Here is a 17118-nt window from a genome sequence, read left to right on the forward strand (position 1 = left end):
TATGACTACACAGTCATATGGCTTAGAAGGTGTTGGGGTGGCAGCTGGGGAGGCATTGTACCTACCTACTGGCCTGCTCCGTCCCATACAGTTCTTATACACACCGCTGCACGTGGAGTTCCCAGGCTGTACAAACAAAGAATTGCAGGATATTTATCAAGAGGACACATTTATAAAGAAAATGATAGCTTTCAGGACAACAGAGCAGGCGACTTCACTTTCTGACACAGGAGATGTCTGACAGGTTGGAAACCGAACCTGTGTGGGAAATAGCCACCCTTTTGGAGTTAGTTGCAAATGTGGACCTGAAGGATGGGCGTGTCGAAAGATCCACCCACATCCTGTGTTTTGAGAGTCCCTTCCTCTGCTACAGAAGTCACATTGCTGTACTCACACAGTAACTCAGGAAGAAGTGAGAGCCCAGGAAGACTGGGGAAGGTAGGAGGGTAAATATGACAGTGGTGCATTGGGTAGTTTTAGTTTTCCCAGTGAAGACAGATATGATGTCATCTCAGAAGCTGTGGATAGGGTACTGGGAATAAAATGATCCTGTGTAGATTGTGATTTACCCCACTTTTGAAGATGGTCCTCGCACATTTGAAAATCCTCCAATCATCGAGGGCTCTAAGTGGTAAGAACAGAATCACACCTCTGGTACCAGTCCCAATAAAACAGTACTTACCAAATAGCACAACTTTTCACACTGGATAGGGCAGTAAGCCATTTGGTCTGCAGCTTGAGCCTGGATCCGCACGTCTGAAATGCCGCCTGCAGGTGGCTGCTTCCCTGGGATGGAGTTGTAATAGTCATGGTCTCTGTCTTCAGAGGTACCATCAACAACCTCCTCCCTGTAAGAAGAAGAAAGAAGCCCCAAGAGGCTTCGTGGGAACTCAAAGGCTGTAGGGGAGATGAAGAAATCAGAGCCAAGCAAATCATCTCGAAAAACTGCAGCTGTGTTTCGAGTTTACTGCTGTGCCTAAGCCATGTCAAACATCTGGACTGCCTCACTGAAGTGTTTAAAAATCTGGATAACACCGATGGACAAAGCCAGGGAAGACTGTCAAGGGTGTGGCTTTGTACCTCTCTCCAGTTAGTGGTAGTAATAATGGCAGGTAAACGGTGGTTCACCTGAATGAAAGACCCTTTTACCTCAGCACTGTAAAGGTGCAAAGCCTTCTTCAATACCTCTGCCTCACTTTAATTGCTTCCTTTCGGAAAAGTTTTGGTCAAAGAAAATTTAGAAATTGTTCTTTGGGTAGAGAGGCCAGTTTACTAAGCTAAGATGAAAAAAAAAAAACCTACTTATAAAAAGAGAGCTGTAGTCAGCTATCTTTTCTGCACAAATCTAGACAAGTATGGTATTCATAAAGAACTATTAGAGTCACATGTGGCAAATGGGAGAATTCTGTAAACAGGCAATTGTTTTAAAATTTGAAACAGGGTAAAAGAGCAACAAATCAGCTTCTCTTCCAAATCAGAATTAACAAAAGTTCCTATAAAAAAAGAACAAGTCAAACTCTCTTCAGGGTTTTGTATGCACATGGAGGGCAGGGGGCAGTGTGATTGAGAGAAGGTATGCACGTGTGTGTGTGTGTGTGTGTGTGTGTGTGTGTGCATGTGTGTGCATGTGAATGTGTCTGTGTATGTGTGTGTACATGTGTGTATGTGCATGTGTGTGTATGTATGCATATGTGTGTGTGCATGCACACTTGTGCTATGAGACACATCTGGAGGTCAGCAGACAACTTTGGGGAGTCAGTTCTTGCCCTCTTTTTGAGGACACAGCTCTTATTTCTGCTGCTTCACTATGGAGACGAGGCGAGCTCCCGCCCCTCCTCCCATCTGACCACAGGAGGAGTTCTGGGATGGCAGATGAAGGTCACCACACCAAGTTTTTACTAGGGATCAGGCCTCGGGTCATCAGGCTTGAGTGCCGAGCGCTTTTGCCCACTGAGCCATCTTTCTCAAACCAGATTAAGTCTTTTAAAATGAGCTAACTTTATCAACCCACATGACTATGCATGATCCTGACTAAAAGTTGCTACCAAGGCTTCTGGTACCCTTTTCTTTGTTGGCCTGGATGACCTACCTCATAAAGAGGGATCCCAAAACCCAGTGCCTGCTGGTATACAAGATGATAATTTGGGGAAAAGAACATTTAAAAATACAAAGGATTTAGTCTCTGGAGCAGCTGGCAGTTAGTGTCCTGAAGGCATCCGCTTCCGTGGCCTCAGACAGAAGGAACACCAGCTTTTTGGGCCACAGCTGCCCCACCTCAAAGTCTGCAGGTGCTCACAAGGCCTGCCAGCAGCTAACAGATTCCTGCAGAAGCTGCTGGTTCTGACTGTCTTACTCCTCCATTTTGGTTCAGCTTTTACTAATATGCATGAAATCCAGAGATAAAGAAAATCTGAGAAAGGTGTTAACGTTTATTATTTTATAACTCTATGCAATGCAGAGTTCTGGGTAACACTGTAGAAATGGGGTGGATTTCTTCCCACATTTAGTGTCAGGAGATCTGGACAAACATTGAGCGGAAGAAAAGTCACTCTAATTTTTGGTTTTATTACTGAAACTGTAACTTTTCAGAAAAAAAAATATTTATCTCATTAGTGAACTTCAAAAACAATGTTTTTCAGTGTTTTGTTTTTAGACACGGTTTCATCAAGTGGCCTTAACTGACCTGGTACTTGCGGTTTAAACCAGGCTGGCCTTGGACTCACAGAGATCACCTGCCTCTGCCTCCCAAGTGCTAGGAGCAAGGCATTCGCTACACATCCTGCCATCACGGAGATGCTTTACGTGTTCAGAAAGACAGAGGCTCGTGGCTGACCTTTCCCAAGTGTTCAAGGAAGGATTTTTCAGGTACTGTTTGAACCGGAGTTCAAAGGCCTGCCCGATGGTGCTTATGACATCTTGGGCCATTCCACTGCGACACTCCAGTATGTGGCACGCTGTAAGAAGATACATTAAAAATACAGTATCAGGAGAACATTATAAAAAAGCAAAATAGTTCCGGAACATGAACATAGCTATGTTTAAAAAAAAATCAAACTTATTCCATCTCTAAAGTGGCATAATCAGATTTTGTATTCCATATGAATCAAGGAGAAAATATTCCAAATCCACATATCTAAAGACTTAGAAAGTTTGAGCTGGGCATGGTGGTGTACACCTTTAATACCAGCATTCAGGAGGCAGAGGCAGGTGGATCTCTGTCAGTTCCAGGTCAGCCTGGTCTACAGAGTGAGTTCTAAGACAGCCAGGTTACACAAAGAAACACTGTTTCAAAAAATTGGTATCAAAGCAGATATTTAGAGCTCACACTTTAGATTGTCTTAAAATTTTTTTTGCAATTATTTGTGTGTGTGTGTGTGTGTGTGTGTGTGTGTGTGTGTGTGCACTCAAATGTAGGTCAGAGGACAACTTGCTAGAATTAATTCATTCTTCCACCATGTGAGTCCCTGGGATCAAACTTAGGCTTGGTAGCAAGTACCCTTACCCACTGAGCCACCACTCTGGGCCTGGAAGACATGTTCTTCAGATGGAGTGAGAGTCATTTGCTTGGGCTTTTCTTGTTTGCTCATTTCTAATCTCATACATACGTGGCTCAATGAAAAAAACAAATCGAAGTGAGAATAACTGCAAACTAGCACCAAAAATTGCTGTAACGTTTCTCCCTTTGCGTTGGAAAGAGACATACATCAGGAAGACAGAGAGAGGAAGGGGATTCCAGCGTACATAAGTAAACAGACAACACTGATTTCCTCTGAGGAAGGTAAGAGGGTGAGAGACTAGAAGAACTGTGTGGAAAAGATCCAACCACTCTCTGTGTGATCCTGGACGTGCCCACCCCTCCCCCCACAGGCTCAGAAACTTGACTGAGGTCCCATGTTGGTGGAACTTTTGGGGAAGGATTAGGAGGTGGGGCCTTGTTAGAGGAGGTGTGTCACTGGGGGGTAGGTTTTGAGGTTTCTCTGCCTTGTGCTTGTGATCAAAATGTGAGCCTTTGGCCTTCTGCTCAGTCACAGGGCTGACCTGCTGGCTGAGCTCCCTGGGGTGATGATCCGGACTCACGGTCTGGAACTAAATCCTCCTGTTACAAGCCGCCTTGGCCCTGGTGCTTTGTCACAGTACTAGAGAAGTAACTGTGGCTAGGCCATCACTTACGAGGAGACCAGGACACGTTGTTTACTTTAGAGAAATCTGGCATTTTTTTACTTCATACTAGCTTTAACCCTCTGAGGAGCAGAACAAGCAGGCTGGGCATACAGGAAGCTCTAAACCCGACCACCACCCCTTGCCACTCGAGCACTCTCTAAAATGCTGCTTCAGCTTTTTCCCACCCAACTTCTGACTTGAAGGCCTAGAGGTTTTGGTTCTGTCTGTCTGGAGGCAGATTCTCCAAACTAATTTTCTTGCTTTGCCCCAGTTACCCTGTTGCTGGCTTTTTAAAGATGGGACAGAAAGTGAAAAATGGAAAAAGTAAACAGAAAAAGTAAAAACAAAAACAGAAGCGCCTGTCTCTCTTGGTCAGAGTGGCAGGCTGCCCTAGGCCAGTGCCCCGCCCAGCCTCCTCTTAGGAACCGCCCCTATTTTGACAGAGCTACTCTTCGAACTCTGTTAGTTTGATCACATGACCAAAGGGAAGCCATATAGGATCAGGCCGTGAATCATACTCAAAATGCCAGAGCTACCCTGCCCGCCGCTAACAGACAAAGGGAAAAAGACGAATACATAAGACGTCCCCATGTTCCCAAGTGACATCAAAAGAGCCTTGACAGCCTGCGCTCTGCCGTCCACATCTGGAATCACTGCACGCACCTGGTTTCTTTCCCAAGCCCACGGTTCTACCTCTGAGCATCAGTAAGACTCACAGAAATCTCAGCATGTCCCTTCACTGGGGTTTCTAGCGGAACTATTACACGAAAGGATGAGTATTTTACTCTTAGCGTGTAGAAGGCCTTTTAAAGGCTTTTGTTTCTTCAAGTTTCTAAAAGGGTGAGTGAGTCCACGACCATCTTGGCTAGGACCGTGGCAGCAAGCAGGCATGACAATGACACGGTTTGCTTAGAGCTTACATCTTGAGCCACAAGCATCACGGGCAGAGAGAGCTCACCGAGTGTGAGATGAGCTTCTTTTGAAACCTCAAGCTCACCCGCAGGGACACACCCCCTCCATGATCTCACCATATATACCCCTGGGTGGCCTGAAACTCTCTCTGTAGACAAAGCTGGCTTTAAACTGACAGGGATACACCTACTTCTGTCTCCTGAGGGCTGACATCAAAGGCGTACCACTCTCAGACCGTTCTTTTTTTTTTTTTTTTTCTTTTTTTTTTCACAAAGATAACATTTGTCTAGAATAAGATCTTGAAATAATGGTCAGTATCTCATATCATCCACCAGATGGCGATGTGGGGCGAAAATGGAGTAAATGCGTCCTAAGCATCAACTCTCAAGAACAGTAGATTCACAGACGGCAGCCCACGTGCTTTATAGCCATAAATACAGATATCACCTAGCAGGTTCGTTTAGGTTGCTTTTCATTGGCAGGGGGTGTTGTTTTTACGATTCTCCTTCAATATTCAGCCCCCATGGCTTTCCAGGTAAACCGGGGCCGCTTCTCCGACTAAGTTCAAATTCAGTATGAAAACCTCCTTAGCCTGCCGCAGCATCGGAGAGCCGAAGACAGGATGGAGTTCCTCATAACAGTTACAGGAGAAAGCTGGACTTATCACTGGCATTTATAACTTGTCTCCTCTACAAAGAAGGACTTTCATAAACTGACGAGTTGATCACTGGGCCATAGTTAAGATGGGAAGGTTTAATGTCAGGTTGAGCTGGATGAAAACACTGAAGCAGGTATACAAGAGGGGAGGGTGGGGGCAGGGCGGCACATTGAGGATTGTTAGCAGGAAGCCTGGTCTCCTGTGCCCACCTCCACTTCCTGCCAGGCGGGTGTTCCTCCTCACGGGCCGTCTGGCTCCTGCCTTTCTTGAGGTCACCTAGCCTGTGGGCTTTCTGCTGAATGGTGTTTTCTTTCCTTCAATCTATTCCAGTGTGCTGCCATCCTGGTGTCCTCTCCGGGGAAAAAGTGCCATTCCTCCTAAGAAGGTCGTTCTCACCGGGTCTCCTTCTCACGCCACACGTCCTTGGATTTCTCCCCTCGATGAAAGCCTTAGCCCCTTCTGTTCTGGACTCCTCTGCTGATATCTTACTCCTCACCTTTCCCCCCTCTTCCTCTCTTCTGCTTCCTCTCCATCTCCCTCCCCTGCCTCTAGCTATCTCCCTGTCTCCCGTCCTCTAAGACCCGTTCCTGGCTGGCATCAGGCTCCAGACCCACAGTAGCAGGCTTGGAGGGCATTAAAGACAGATGCCTAGCTCATGGACAGTTTGGGCCCCATCTCTCATGTACCACGTGAGAAGGCTGGGGTACTGGGCTTTTTTGAGGCTATTGAGGGGAACGCCACTTCCTCCTGGTCTGAGGAATGGATGGCATTTCCACACGCCTCAGTGATGAGAACATTGTGAACTCCTGAATCCAACCGGGCCATCAGTCCCCTAGTCAGGAGGCCACCCCTTGTTGTCCCTGATAGTCCCTCTACTTGTAGCCCCCAAAAGCCTCTCTATCTGTGCAGTTGTTGGCGGATTTCTAGAACCAAGCCTTCTGGAAGTAAGCTCAGGCAGGAATCTGATTTTAGGCTAGAACAAAGTAGGCTTCAGGAAAGAGTATGACTTTGGGCTAGGACGGGGAAGTAGGCTCAGATATCGATAAGCCCTTAGACACAGTGATCACTGGACTTTGCTCATTGCCTTGCGTGTTCCTTGACTGTTTATGTTTATTGTTTTGTTTGTTCCCTTAACCTAGAACTGACCTCATTACTTGCATGTAATTAAAATGGTATAAAAGCAGATTGGGAAAAAAAAAAAAAAAAAAAAAAAAAAAACCCTCCTCAGCCTTATAACTGGCTGGGGTCATGCTACAGTGTTGTTTAATTGTCTTTTTGCTTTTTAATCCTGGCTCCCGTGCTGGAGAACCTGCTGACTGACTGACCTGGCTTGGTCACAATTTGCCCTGGTACTCTGGGCTTTCTCACTGTTTTTTGTTTTAAGATTGATTGACTGACTGATTGATTGATTATTAAATACACTGTAGCTGTTTTCAGACACACCAGAAGATGGCATCAGATCTCATTACAGATGGCTGTGAGCCACCATGTGGTTGCTGGGATCTAAACTCAGGACCTCTGGTAGAGCAGTAAGTGCTCTTAACCACTGAGCCATCTCTCCAGCCCCCTTCCTTGCTGTTTTTTTTTTTTTTTTTTTTTTTTTTTTTTTTTTTTTTTTTATGAAGACCCCATAATCCTGCTTCTATAGTAGCTTCCAGACTCCCATTGCTGACCCTAAGTCAAAGGCCTGGCTGGCTCCCCTAATTGCTGCCTCCTCTCCAAAGCAGCTGTCAGGATTTATAGCCTGTCTGTTCTGTGGTTTTTTTCCCCTCAAACTCTAGTGAAATGGACTTTAAATTTCCTTTACAGTCTATTTTAGGATAATTTTATTACTGGCTAAGGACCTAAAAAAGGGAATCTCAATCCCCAATTCTGACACTTGGACAAAATGCACTTCCCTCAGGATAACTCACTAGGCAACTTTATGTCACCTCTCTGATTCTGCTCTTTCTTATTCATGGATTTAGAACATTTAAAAATATACAATGTATATTCATTGTTAGAATTGAAGAAGATAAAAAGAACCAAAAGAAAATTAAAATCCCCCCAAATTTCACTATTCAGAGACAGTCTCTATTAGCATTTTTACATAGGTCTTTCCAGTTTGGGTTTGTTTGTTTGTTTTTCTGTGTAAATCCCCCTCAAAACTCACCGGGGGCCACAGTACACAGATTGCTCATATTCTGTCTGTGCATTTAATAGCACAGAGGACACTTTGACTCTGGCATTATTCATTCTCCTAAAACAATCTTGGTTACTACATCATTACACATGCTATGGGTTGGTTTAATTTTTAATAGATGAATACTGGATTAACGTTTGCCTCCAGCATATAAACATTACATGACGGTGATTTTAATCGTTTGATCTTTTACACATTACTAATTACTTCCTGAGAAATAAAACTGCTGCTTTAAAGGCCACACTGGGCAACTTGTCAAACCTTCCAACAGCTCAACGAAATGTTTGGATCTGTGCTCTCGTTAGCTACATTCTAAATTAGCGACTTCTCTAAACCACACCTGTCGGTTCCCAATATTAGGAATTTGAAAATGAAATGCGGCATCTACAGCCCTTGTGTTCTGGGTTGCTGGAGGAGCTGCATCCCCTTCGAATGCTCCGTGGTGTCTTGTGATGTTCTTTTTGAACGGAACGTGTGCTCAGGACTTGGAGCTGTTCCACCCTTTACTGGCTAGGGGACTCAGGAAAAACCATCTTTTGTTTTTTTCCACAGATGAGGTCTCTCTATATAGCTTCAAAATTGCTATCTCCCCGCCTTAGCCTCCTGACCGCTGGGATTGTAGGTGTGTGCCTCTGTGTCTGGGTTTAAAACGCCCTGCTTGTCCCGAGTTCAGTGTTTGTTACCTATGACATACCAGTATTGCCTACCTAATATGCACACATAACTTTATAGTATTACCTACTATATATATATGTATATATATATACATATACATATATATACACATCACGTGCCAGTATTACCTACCTAATATGCATATATAATTTTATACAATATTACCTACTTTATATAATACATGCACATACATGACACACTAGTATTACTGACTTTATATTATATAATACATATATAGACAACTTTATGCACTATTACATACTTTATATATGTATGGCATACCATTATTAACTACTTTATGGAGTGTTGTGAAGATGACACGAGCTAATGTGCACAAAGTGCACCTGACAATGTCTGCAGTGTGGTGAGCGTGCAATACACACAGCTACTTTCCTTTGCCTCATTTCTCCGTTTCACTATTTGTCCTCTTCCTGTTGAGAAGAATCTCCACCTCCTTAGTGGCAACTTCACCACAACTCCCGCTGGATGATGCTAGGCAGCAGGTAGGAGCTGGGAGCCAGTCACTGAGATACTGGACAACGTATAGCATCTCTCCAGGCTCCCCAAGAAGAAGCAGTTCCCATTCCTTCATCAACCCTTACGTGTAAACGCGAATCAGATACTATGAGTCCGAAGATTTGGTCCACACTGCCCCGATCCTCCAGAGAGTGTAGGCTGTTAACGACCTGTTTAGAACTAACGAGAACTTATCTGAGCTGGACTCCATAATTCCAGACTGACTGCCCTCGGTGTCACTGTACACGCACAACTGCAAGGAGCATCGTACTGCGGGGCAACGGCGGAAATCATGACGCTTTCTACAGAGCGCAGAATCTTTACTGGTGTCTGGTGACCAACTGGCATTTCCCACTCTTAATAGGCTTTTGTTGGCTCGTTAGCTTCTGTTCTTTTTCCTTCTCCGAAGCCCTGTCTCCTTCCACTGCCTGCCCAGCCTATACACATCCTCCTGAGAACAAATCCAGTGAGAGCTTCGATTCCTCTGATGTTTGTGCCCGCTCTCAGCTGGACGGCGTAGAATCGCCTGGAAGATGGCTTCTGGCGTGCCCATAAGGAATTATCTTAATTTATCAACTGAGGTGGGAGGCCCAGCCACTCTGAATGGTGCTGTTTCCTGGCTGGGATCCAGGACTGTGTATATAGAGACAGGGAACTGGCTCAAGCATGCTCTGACCTTTCTCTGCTCCCTGATAGTGGATGTGACATGACTGGATTGTCCAAGCGCCTGTGATCTTGACTTTCCTGCCTGGACAGCCACCTTAAGCAGGGATGGAGAATAAACCCTTAAGCTGCTCTGCTAGGGTATTTGATCATAGCAGCAGGAGACAGACTAAGACAGTGACAGATGCCAATGTAAATTTGCGCCTGGATTCCAGATGCTTTTCCTTTTTTACAGGCTCTTGGGGTCCCAGGCTATAACCCAGACTATGTCTCGGGGCGCAGCACATAGCTCAGACTGGCCTCATATTTGTGATGATCCTCTTTCCACACCTGTACGTTTTATGGTAAGAAGACCAAATGCTATCCAGAAGTCTGTTAGTCCGATGGCTCCTTGCACCAGCTTTTCCCAGTGTGTGGTTCCCTCATCTCCTAGCCACTCCCCCACCATTATCCATTCGACATTAGGCAGCTCGGAGTGACTGCCTTTCAGTGAGTATTTTAAAGTGTCTGTCACCTGCTCTTTCCTTTCTCCATTCTCCGGACAGTGCCCTTGGCAAGCAATTACCAAGCACCCACTTACTATGGCCATGCTCTGCCAACCAATGCTTCTTACTCTGACAGCCACACTGCCTCCATAGCTTCAAGTCTACTACAGCCTGCTAGCTCCATCTCTCTAGAACTCTGCTTTGCAAACAGCACCTCTGCCCATCTACCCTCGGGATCAAGACCCTGCTTATTAGGTCTTTCTTATCTGCCTTGGGAGAGTGTTTTCCTTCTTCCTCCAGACGTAACCTACAGTTGATCTTCCTAATGAGCCACACACATTTCTACTTCTGTTCCTTCCATTTCCAAACACCACTCCATGTTCATTTAATCAAATATTTGGGGGCAGATCCCATCACCAGGGTGGAAGAAGTTCCCCAACTTCCAGGTTCTATTTGAGAGCAACTAGCTTAAAAACTAGCTTAAGTCTGAATGACTTGGGTTTGAGGATGAGAAACGGTAGCAACCACATCTGTCCAGAGAGGCCAAGCTTTCTAAGGAACCTCAGGCCTTGGACTTGAAGCACAGCCTGCAGATGCCTTTCCTAAACAACCTGGTTCTACCCTAGGATGAGACACTCAGGAGTCTCACCCACTCAGTCATCCGGGACACAGTCTCTATGCATCACTCATGGCTGAGCCATTGTGAAGGGTCTGAGAAACAGTAAGAAAGGTAGGTCCCTGCCTTCACGGAGATCTCAGCCTAATAGAAAGACCACTCGAGAAATTCGAACAAGTATGTGCAAAAACAAAACAAAACAAACAAACAAATAAAAAAACCGAAACAGCAACAAAGTGTAGCTTGTTGGTAGGAAGAGAAATACGAGGTCATGATGGGGCACACATTACTAGTGTAGGAGATGCCCTTCAGAAGAAGAGACATTGGAGCTGAAACCTAAAGATGGACAGGGATTGCCTCGCACACACAACCCCCTGAGGTCTAGACATGGTGACACATGGCTATGACTCCACTCAGGAGGTGAAGGCAGGAGGATCAGAAGTTCAAGGTTATCCTCAGCTACTTAGTGAGTTTAAGACAACCTTGTTTCAGAAAAAATAATCCAAGAGCCGGGTACTCAAACTCAAAGTAACATTCCAGGCTTTTCATCAGCAAGTGCCTAGAAACACACACCACACGTACAACAACATCAATGCCTCATTGAGTTTTTTGGGTTCACTTTCTTTATCACCCAGGGATATAGGAACCACATTACCATAACCAAAACAGCTTTTTTTTTTTTTTTTGGCATCCGTACATACATAAGCTTTTTAGCTTGTGAATCTTTCAAGTGCCAAGATTTAAATACTACCGGTGATTTTTTTCCCACTCTTATCTGCTGATAGGATTATTTATTTCTAATTCAAATTTACATAGTTTTCTTAGAGTGCTTCAATATCACACTACAGTGATGGCACACCATTGTACCATGCCCATCATTAGGAAGATGATGAAACAGGACAGGAGGGGCCTAACAGCTTCTTCTTTATCAGCATCTGTTCAACTTAACAAGAGTGGTCAAGTCTGCAATGACAGTGACTCCTAAGATAACAGAAAGCAATGCTCATAGATAGGGTCTTACTGTGTGACACCCATTACTGTATACATTAGAAATAACCGTTTATTTTTATGGTTTGTCTCTAACAGGTATTGTAAAAACCCAAAAGTTACTTTTCCATACCTCGTTGGTTGACTGGATCCTTAGCTACATAGGCAACATAGTCTGTGGTGTCCTATTAAAAAAGAGAGAGAGAGAGAGAAACAATTACATTTAAAAATGAATAAGATAAGACTTCCTTAGGACCCCACTGAGTCAAAGCCTTAGACATATCTGTTTCTCAATGGCAGGGGGTCTTGGCCCTTTAATATATTTCCTTATGTTATGGTGCTCCCCAACCATAAAATTATTTTCATCGTGACTTCACAACTAATTTTGCTACTGTTATGAGTCATAATGTAAACATTTGAGGTGGTCTGAAATGACTCGTGGAGGGGTCGCAACCCAAAGGTTGAGAACAATTGCTCAAATCTGTATTTTCCCGACCCTCAGGGGGAAAGTATGAAGATTGAAAAATCAGAGCCTGACTATATCATTAAGAATAAAAGAGAACACAGCTGAGGAATTCTTTAAAACTCTCCAGGAGCTGCCCATTGAACTAGGTTGAAATGTGTGCAGAACTCCTCCCACAAAGTTAGCGGGAGCTGAGCCGTGGCATCGCCATTGGCCTGTGCCCAGACAGATTCATGTGCGTCAGAAAATGAGCTTCTCAGAGACCTGATGGTCTCTGGTTGCATGTATGTGCTGCGTGATAGCTTAGAGAACCAAACAGCGAAAACATAAATTATTTCATCTGCATGCAGAGGCAAATCATTTCAAAACTGAGAACCTATGAATAACTCAAGTTCAGAAAGAGATATGCTGCTGGCTTTGTGAAACCAAGAAAATGGACAGGGCGCTTGGAAATTCCAGCTTTTATGAAAATAGTGAGCTGATGAATGGGGTGGTTTTAATAATTAAAGGTGCTTTTGCTATCTTAATTCTCGGAGGGAAAAAAAAGTACCTACAATGCCATTTCAGAGTATAAGAATGGTCTCTAGAGGGAAGATGCCGTCTACTGGCAGGAAGTATAAGCCATGTTGGTAATGCCCTCCAGGGTAGCCACTTAACAACCGCAGTGAATCATGCCGGAAGCGGATCTCACGGTCAGCAGAACTTGCCTTAAGTCATTTTTAAAAATAGCACACACCTAAGTAAATGTCTCAGGCAAATAGAAAGCTGGGTTGGAATAGCTCCTAAATAAGTAAAGCCCTATCTACGAGCATTGCTCTCTGTTATCGGAGGAGTCAGGGTCCTTCCAGACTTGCGTACTCTTGGTAAGCTGAACAGGTACTATGGTGTCAGCCAGGAGCAGGTGCTGCTGAGGGGGGAGCTCTTCGGCCCCTCCTGGCCTGTTTCAAGTGATCTTGCATTTTCTAATGGTTTTAAATATCTGCAAATATCTGGGGAGGGAGGACAACACTGCAGGACAGTTAAAGGGAAAGAACAAATGTCAGGAAAGGTATCTGAAATCTCTGCAGCATGTTTCCAAAGAGAGAGAGCATGGGCGGCTGTAGTGGAGAATTAAAAGGGAGGGAGAACAAGCATCGCGGGTCAGGAAGAATGGTCCGTATTTATGAAAGACGATGCTGAGTCACGCGGGACTTCTAACTCGGCTTCACTCTCCCTGTGGCTAGCCCGGCTAGCTATTTAACTGAAGCAACTTACTGAGCATCCTCTAGCAAATGCAGAGATACAGTGACTTGTCCAGATCAGTGTGTTCACCCGATTCTGACAACCCAGAGGCGACAGGAGTTACCCTATCTTGCAAAGGAAGACCCTAAATCTTAGAAGGGTTAGTGAGTACACCAAGTACTTGACCCTAAGATTTAACGCTAGCCTTCACTGTCTTCCTGACAGGAGGGTAACGCTTTACTGGTGGGGGCAAAGGGGCTAATACGAATCCACATCATCATTTGAACCCCAAGCCGGTGAGATTTTTCAATGGCAGGGCTCAGGGTTTCCACTGATTCTGCTGATGTGTGGATTCTCCCACAATGGTTGTCGACAGTTTGAGTCTGGCGAGGACAGCGTTTCCATTCATTCAAGTATTCGAGGTCATTTGAACACAGAACGGCAAACCTCTCAATTCTGAAGAACAAAAACCAACCCTGCTGGAGGGGCAGTAAATGTACACCAGCCCAAACGTGACAACTGCCTTGGAACCTTAAAAAGGATAATTTCAGGACAAGCACCAGTCATTATTTTAAGTACATAGGACACTAGTAAGCCTTTTTAAAATGTGCCTTCGAACTAAATCTAGTGGACTAGGAGAAGAAAGAGTGCCCCCCCCCCCGCTCTCTCTCTGTGTCTCTCTGTCGCTCTGTCTCTCTCTCTGTCTCTCTCTCTGTCTCTCTCTCTGTCTCTGTCTCTCTCTCTCTCTCTCTCTCTCTCTCTCTCTCTCTCTCTCTCTCTCTCTGTCTCTCTCAACTCTGGTCCCAAAATGAAGTAGTGATATAAAAGTATCTTTTAGTCACCTGAATGACTAAAAGCGGTGGTCATCCAGGCCTAGTCCGGGAAGCTTCTAGCTTCTGTACAGTCTAACCTAGACCTAGAATGATTTCAACCTCTAAGATTTGCTGCTGATTAAGCTCACCTTTCTTGTTCTTTTCGAACTCGGGCTGGCTGATTTAACTCAGCTGTTCTGGCTCAAACTCCTCTCCAAGATGACTGGTTCTCCGCTTCTCAATGAACTGCTCTGCCTGGCCTCTCTGGCAATCTGATCTTCTGGCTCCTTCACACCTTCTCTGGCACATTCTGTCTTCACCTGTGCCTACCCATTTTTTTTTTTTTTTTTTTTTTTTTTTTTTTTTGCTATCCATAAAACTGCCACCTCTTTCTCCCCCCTCCCCCATCTCTCTTTTCTGAACTGTTCTCTCTTAAGTAGTCTCGTTTTCCCCTCCTCTTGAGAGTTGGGCACATCCTATTCTGTCAAATCTCTTTTCTTATTTGTCACCTTTTCTACCACTCAATTAGGCATCACTTTCAAACACGGTGCTTCCTTCTATAAACTAACTTTACCTTCATTGTTTGGGATTAAAGATGAGTACTAAGGGCGTGAGTTCCAGCTAAAGGGATGAGCCACACCACAATTAGAATCAGCTATTTTTTAGTAAACAACAATCTCGGGGTTCACAGTGTGATCAAATATCCCACAAAACAGTGAGGAATCAAGGAATGAGACTCTGGAAAGTATCTTCAGAGAGAATCCCTGTACAGTTTGCGGGTAATGAGAACTGCACAGCCTCCTGTCAGAGAGGAGCCGTGGATTCTCTCTTCATAGTTGAGCAGTGTCTCCAAGGTCTAAGCAAATCTGGATGGTCATCATAGATTGTTAGCCTTGGCTGAAAACTATGATGGTGAATGGGATTCCCATCTTGAATTAAATCCAACTGATAGCCTGCTGATGGGGAACATTCTAGAAGAGAAACGGCAGTGCACACAGGACACACAGTTCTCACAATGTTGATGTGAACTGAAAATTTACCAGATGATAACTCAGTGGCACAGAGAACTAGCAGCCTTAGTAAGCCTAACCTTTTAATCCAGACACGGGAAACGTTTGCACAAACCACCGTAGGTGTTTTGTTTTGTCTTGTTTTGTACCTGATACATGAAGCATTTAACAAATTGTGGTATCTGGGAAAGACATGAAGTAGTTACTAGTCTGCATATGACAGTTCTTTAGGACTCACAAAAAGAACTTTTACACATCCAAACTTACAGGGTCCCCTCCAGAGGCAAATGAAATCGATTGCATTTGATGATTTGCAATAATCTGGAAAACAAAAGCAAATTAAACATTTTAATGCTATGTATTTGACTTGTTTCTACCTCTTAGCATCGCCTTAGAAACTATAATGTCTACATTCTAAAATAAACTCTTTTGTTGTTGTTTTGTTATTGAGATTGAAAGTAAAGCATTGTGTGTCCTAAGGATTTACTCTACCATTAAGCTATGTATCCACACCTAAATACTCTCATCTAACTCACAGATTTGGCATGCCTTTCTCGCTGCCCCTTCTCACCGAGGTAGACATACGATCTAGGTCCACCCATCCAATCAGCAGTCTACTAAATACCACTCTCTGAATACAGCCAATCAGTGTTTTGTGGGAGGAGTTGAGATCAGTCCTAGGAGAGAATCGCCCTCTGCCACTAAGGACCACCCACACTTGCCTAAGGTTTCTGGGAGCCATCTTTTGCTGTCATGTGGGTGAAGCCTTCTGGAATATAAAAGTCTCTTTCCAGAAAAGTGACAGCTGAGAGTTAAAAACATTAAAAAAAAAATTGTGGGGGCGGGGTCGGGGGAGGGGTTGGAAACGTGTGTCATCACTTTAACCGGTATATTTTCCCACTTCCCTTCTTAGTTTTCTTCTTTTTTTTTTTTCTATTTATAAACTTGGTATATTTTTGTTTTAATTAGTCACTACTATGTATCCAAACACCCTAATACTGAGACTTATAACGTGGGGGATATAGAGAGGTTGCTCAGCGATCAAGGACTCAGGTTCCAGTCGCAGCACCCACATGTTGGCTGAAACCATGAGCAACTCTGGTTCCAGGAGATTCAAAGCCCTCTTCTGGCCTCTGGGGGCACCGAACTTGCACATAGTACATACACATAGGCAAAACACCTACACATAAATCTAGAAACAATTGAAAAATTTGAAGACTTCTAATATGGAATGACTAGCCAAATAACTGCACTACTTAACCCAACATGATTGTTGTATTGGAGAGTCTGACTTGTTTGCTTGTGTTTGGAAATCACTGGACAATGGTCAACTTGTACAGGTTTTAAAGGTTAATTAAAATACCAGCTATGCAACGGCCAGTGAATCCTGCTTGCAGAACTGTGCAACAGAACCTACTAAGGCTGTACACATAAGACAACCAAGCAAAACTGCCCCTAGATGGATACTCAACAAGAACTGAATACATTTGTGCCACAAAATGTTTTCTGAAGAAACGACATAACTATGTTATTTATAATAGCCCTGAATTAGAGCCAATCCTGAAGGTGACTGTTGTGATATTCAAATAGGAGACTGGTTACAGTGTAACAACATGTTTGTTGGGTTAAAAAAGAAGTCAACCCAGAGAATATATCAATACATCATTTCATTTATCAAAACAGGAAAGCTCTTTATTGAACCATTTGCTTAAAATCTGTATAGTGGTTATTCGTGAGGCACAAGAAGAGAGGAGATT

The 17118-nt window shown here is 44.1% G+C and overlaps 1 protein-coding gene across 1 annotated transcript in view; it reads right to left on the reverse strand.

Annotated features, from left to right (window-relative positions):
• Positions 1 to 17118, reverse strand: part of SHC4 (SHC adaptor protein 4) — a gene marked incomplete at both ends in the record, with an annotated part of 92996 nt that overhangs the window by 20673 nt on the left and 55205 nt on the right. The window contains 5 exons of the mRNA XM_080931003.1: positions 66 to 126; positions 683 to 848; positions 2834 to 2954; positions 11989 to 12040; positions 15629 to 15682. Of these exons, the coding sequence (XP_080787129.1) occupies positions 66 to 126; positions 683 to 848; positions 2834 to 2954; positions 11989 to 12040; positions 15629 to 15682 (454 nt within the window). The remainder of the gene's footprint in view (positions 1 to 65; positions 127 to 682; positions 849 to 2833; positions 2955 to 11988; positions 12041 to 15628; positions 15683 to 17118) is intronic.

Source organism: Micromys minutus (assembly GCF_963924665.1).
Source record: "Micromys minutus genome assembly, chromosome: 17".
NCBI classification, from domain to species: domain Eukaryota; kingdom Metazoa; phylum Chordata; class Mammalia; order Rodentia; family Muridae; genus Micromys; species Micromys minutus.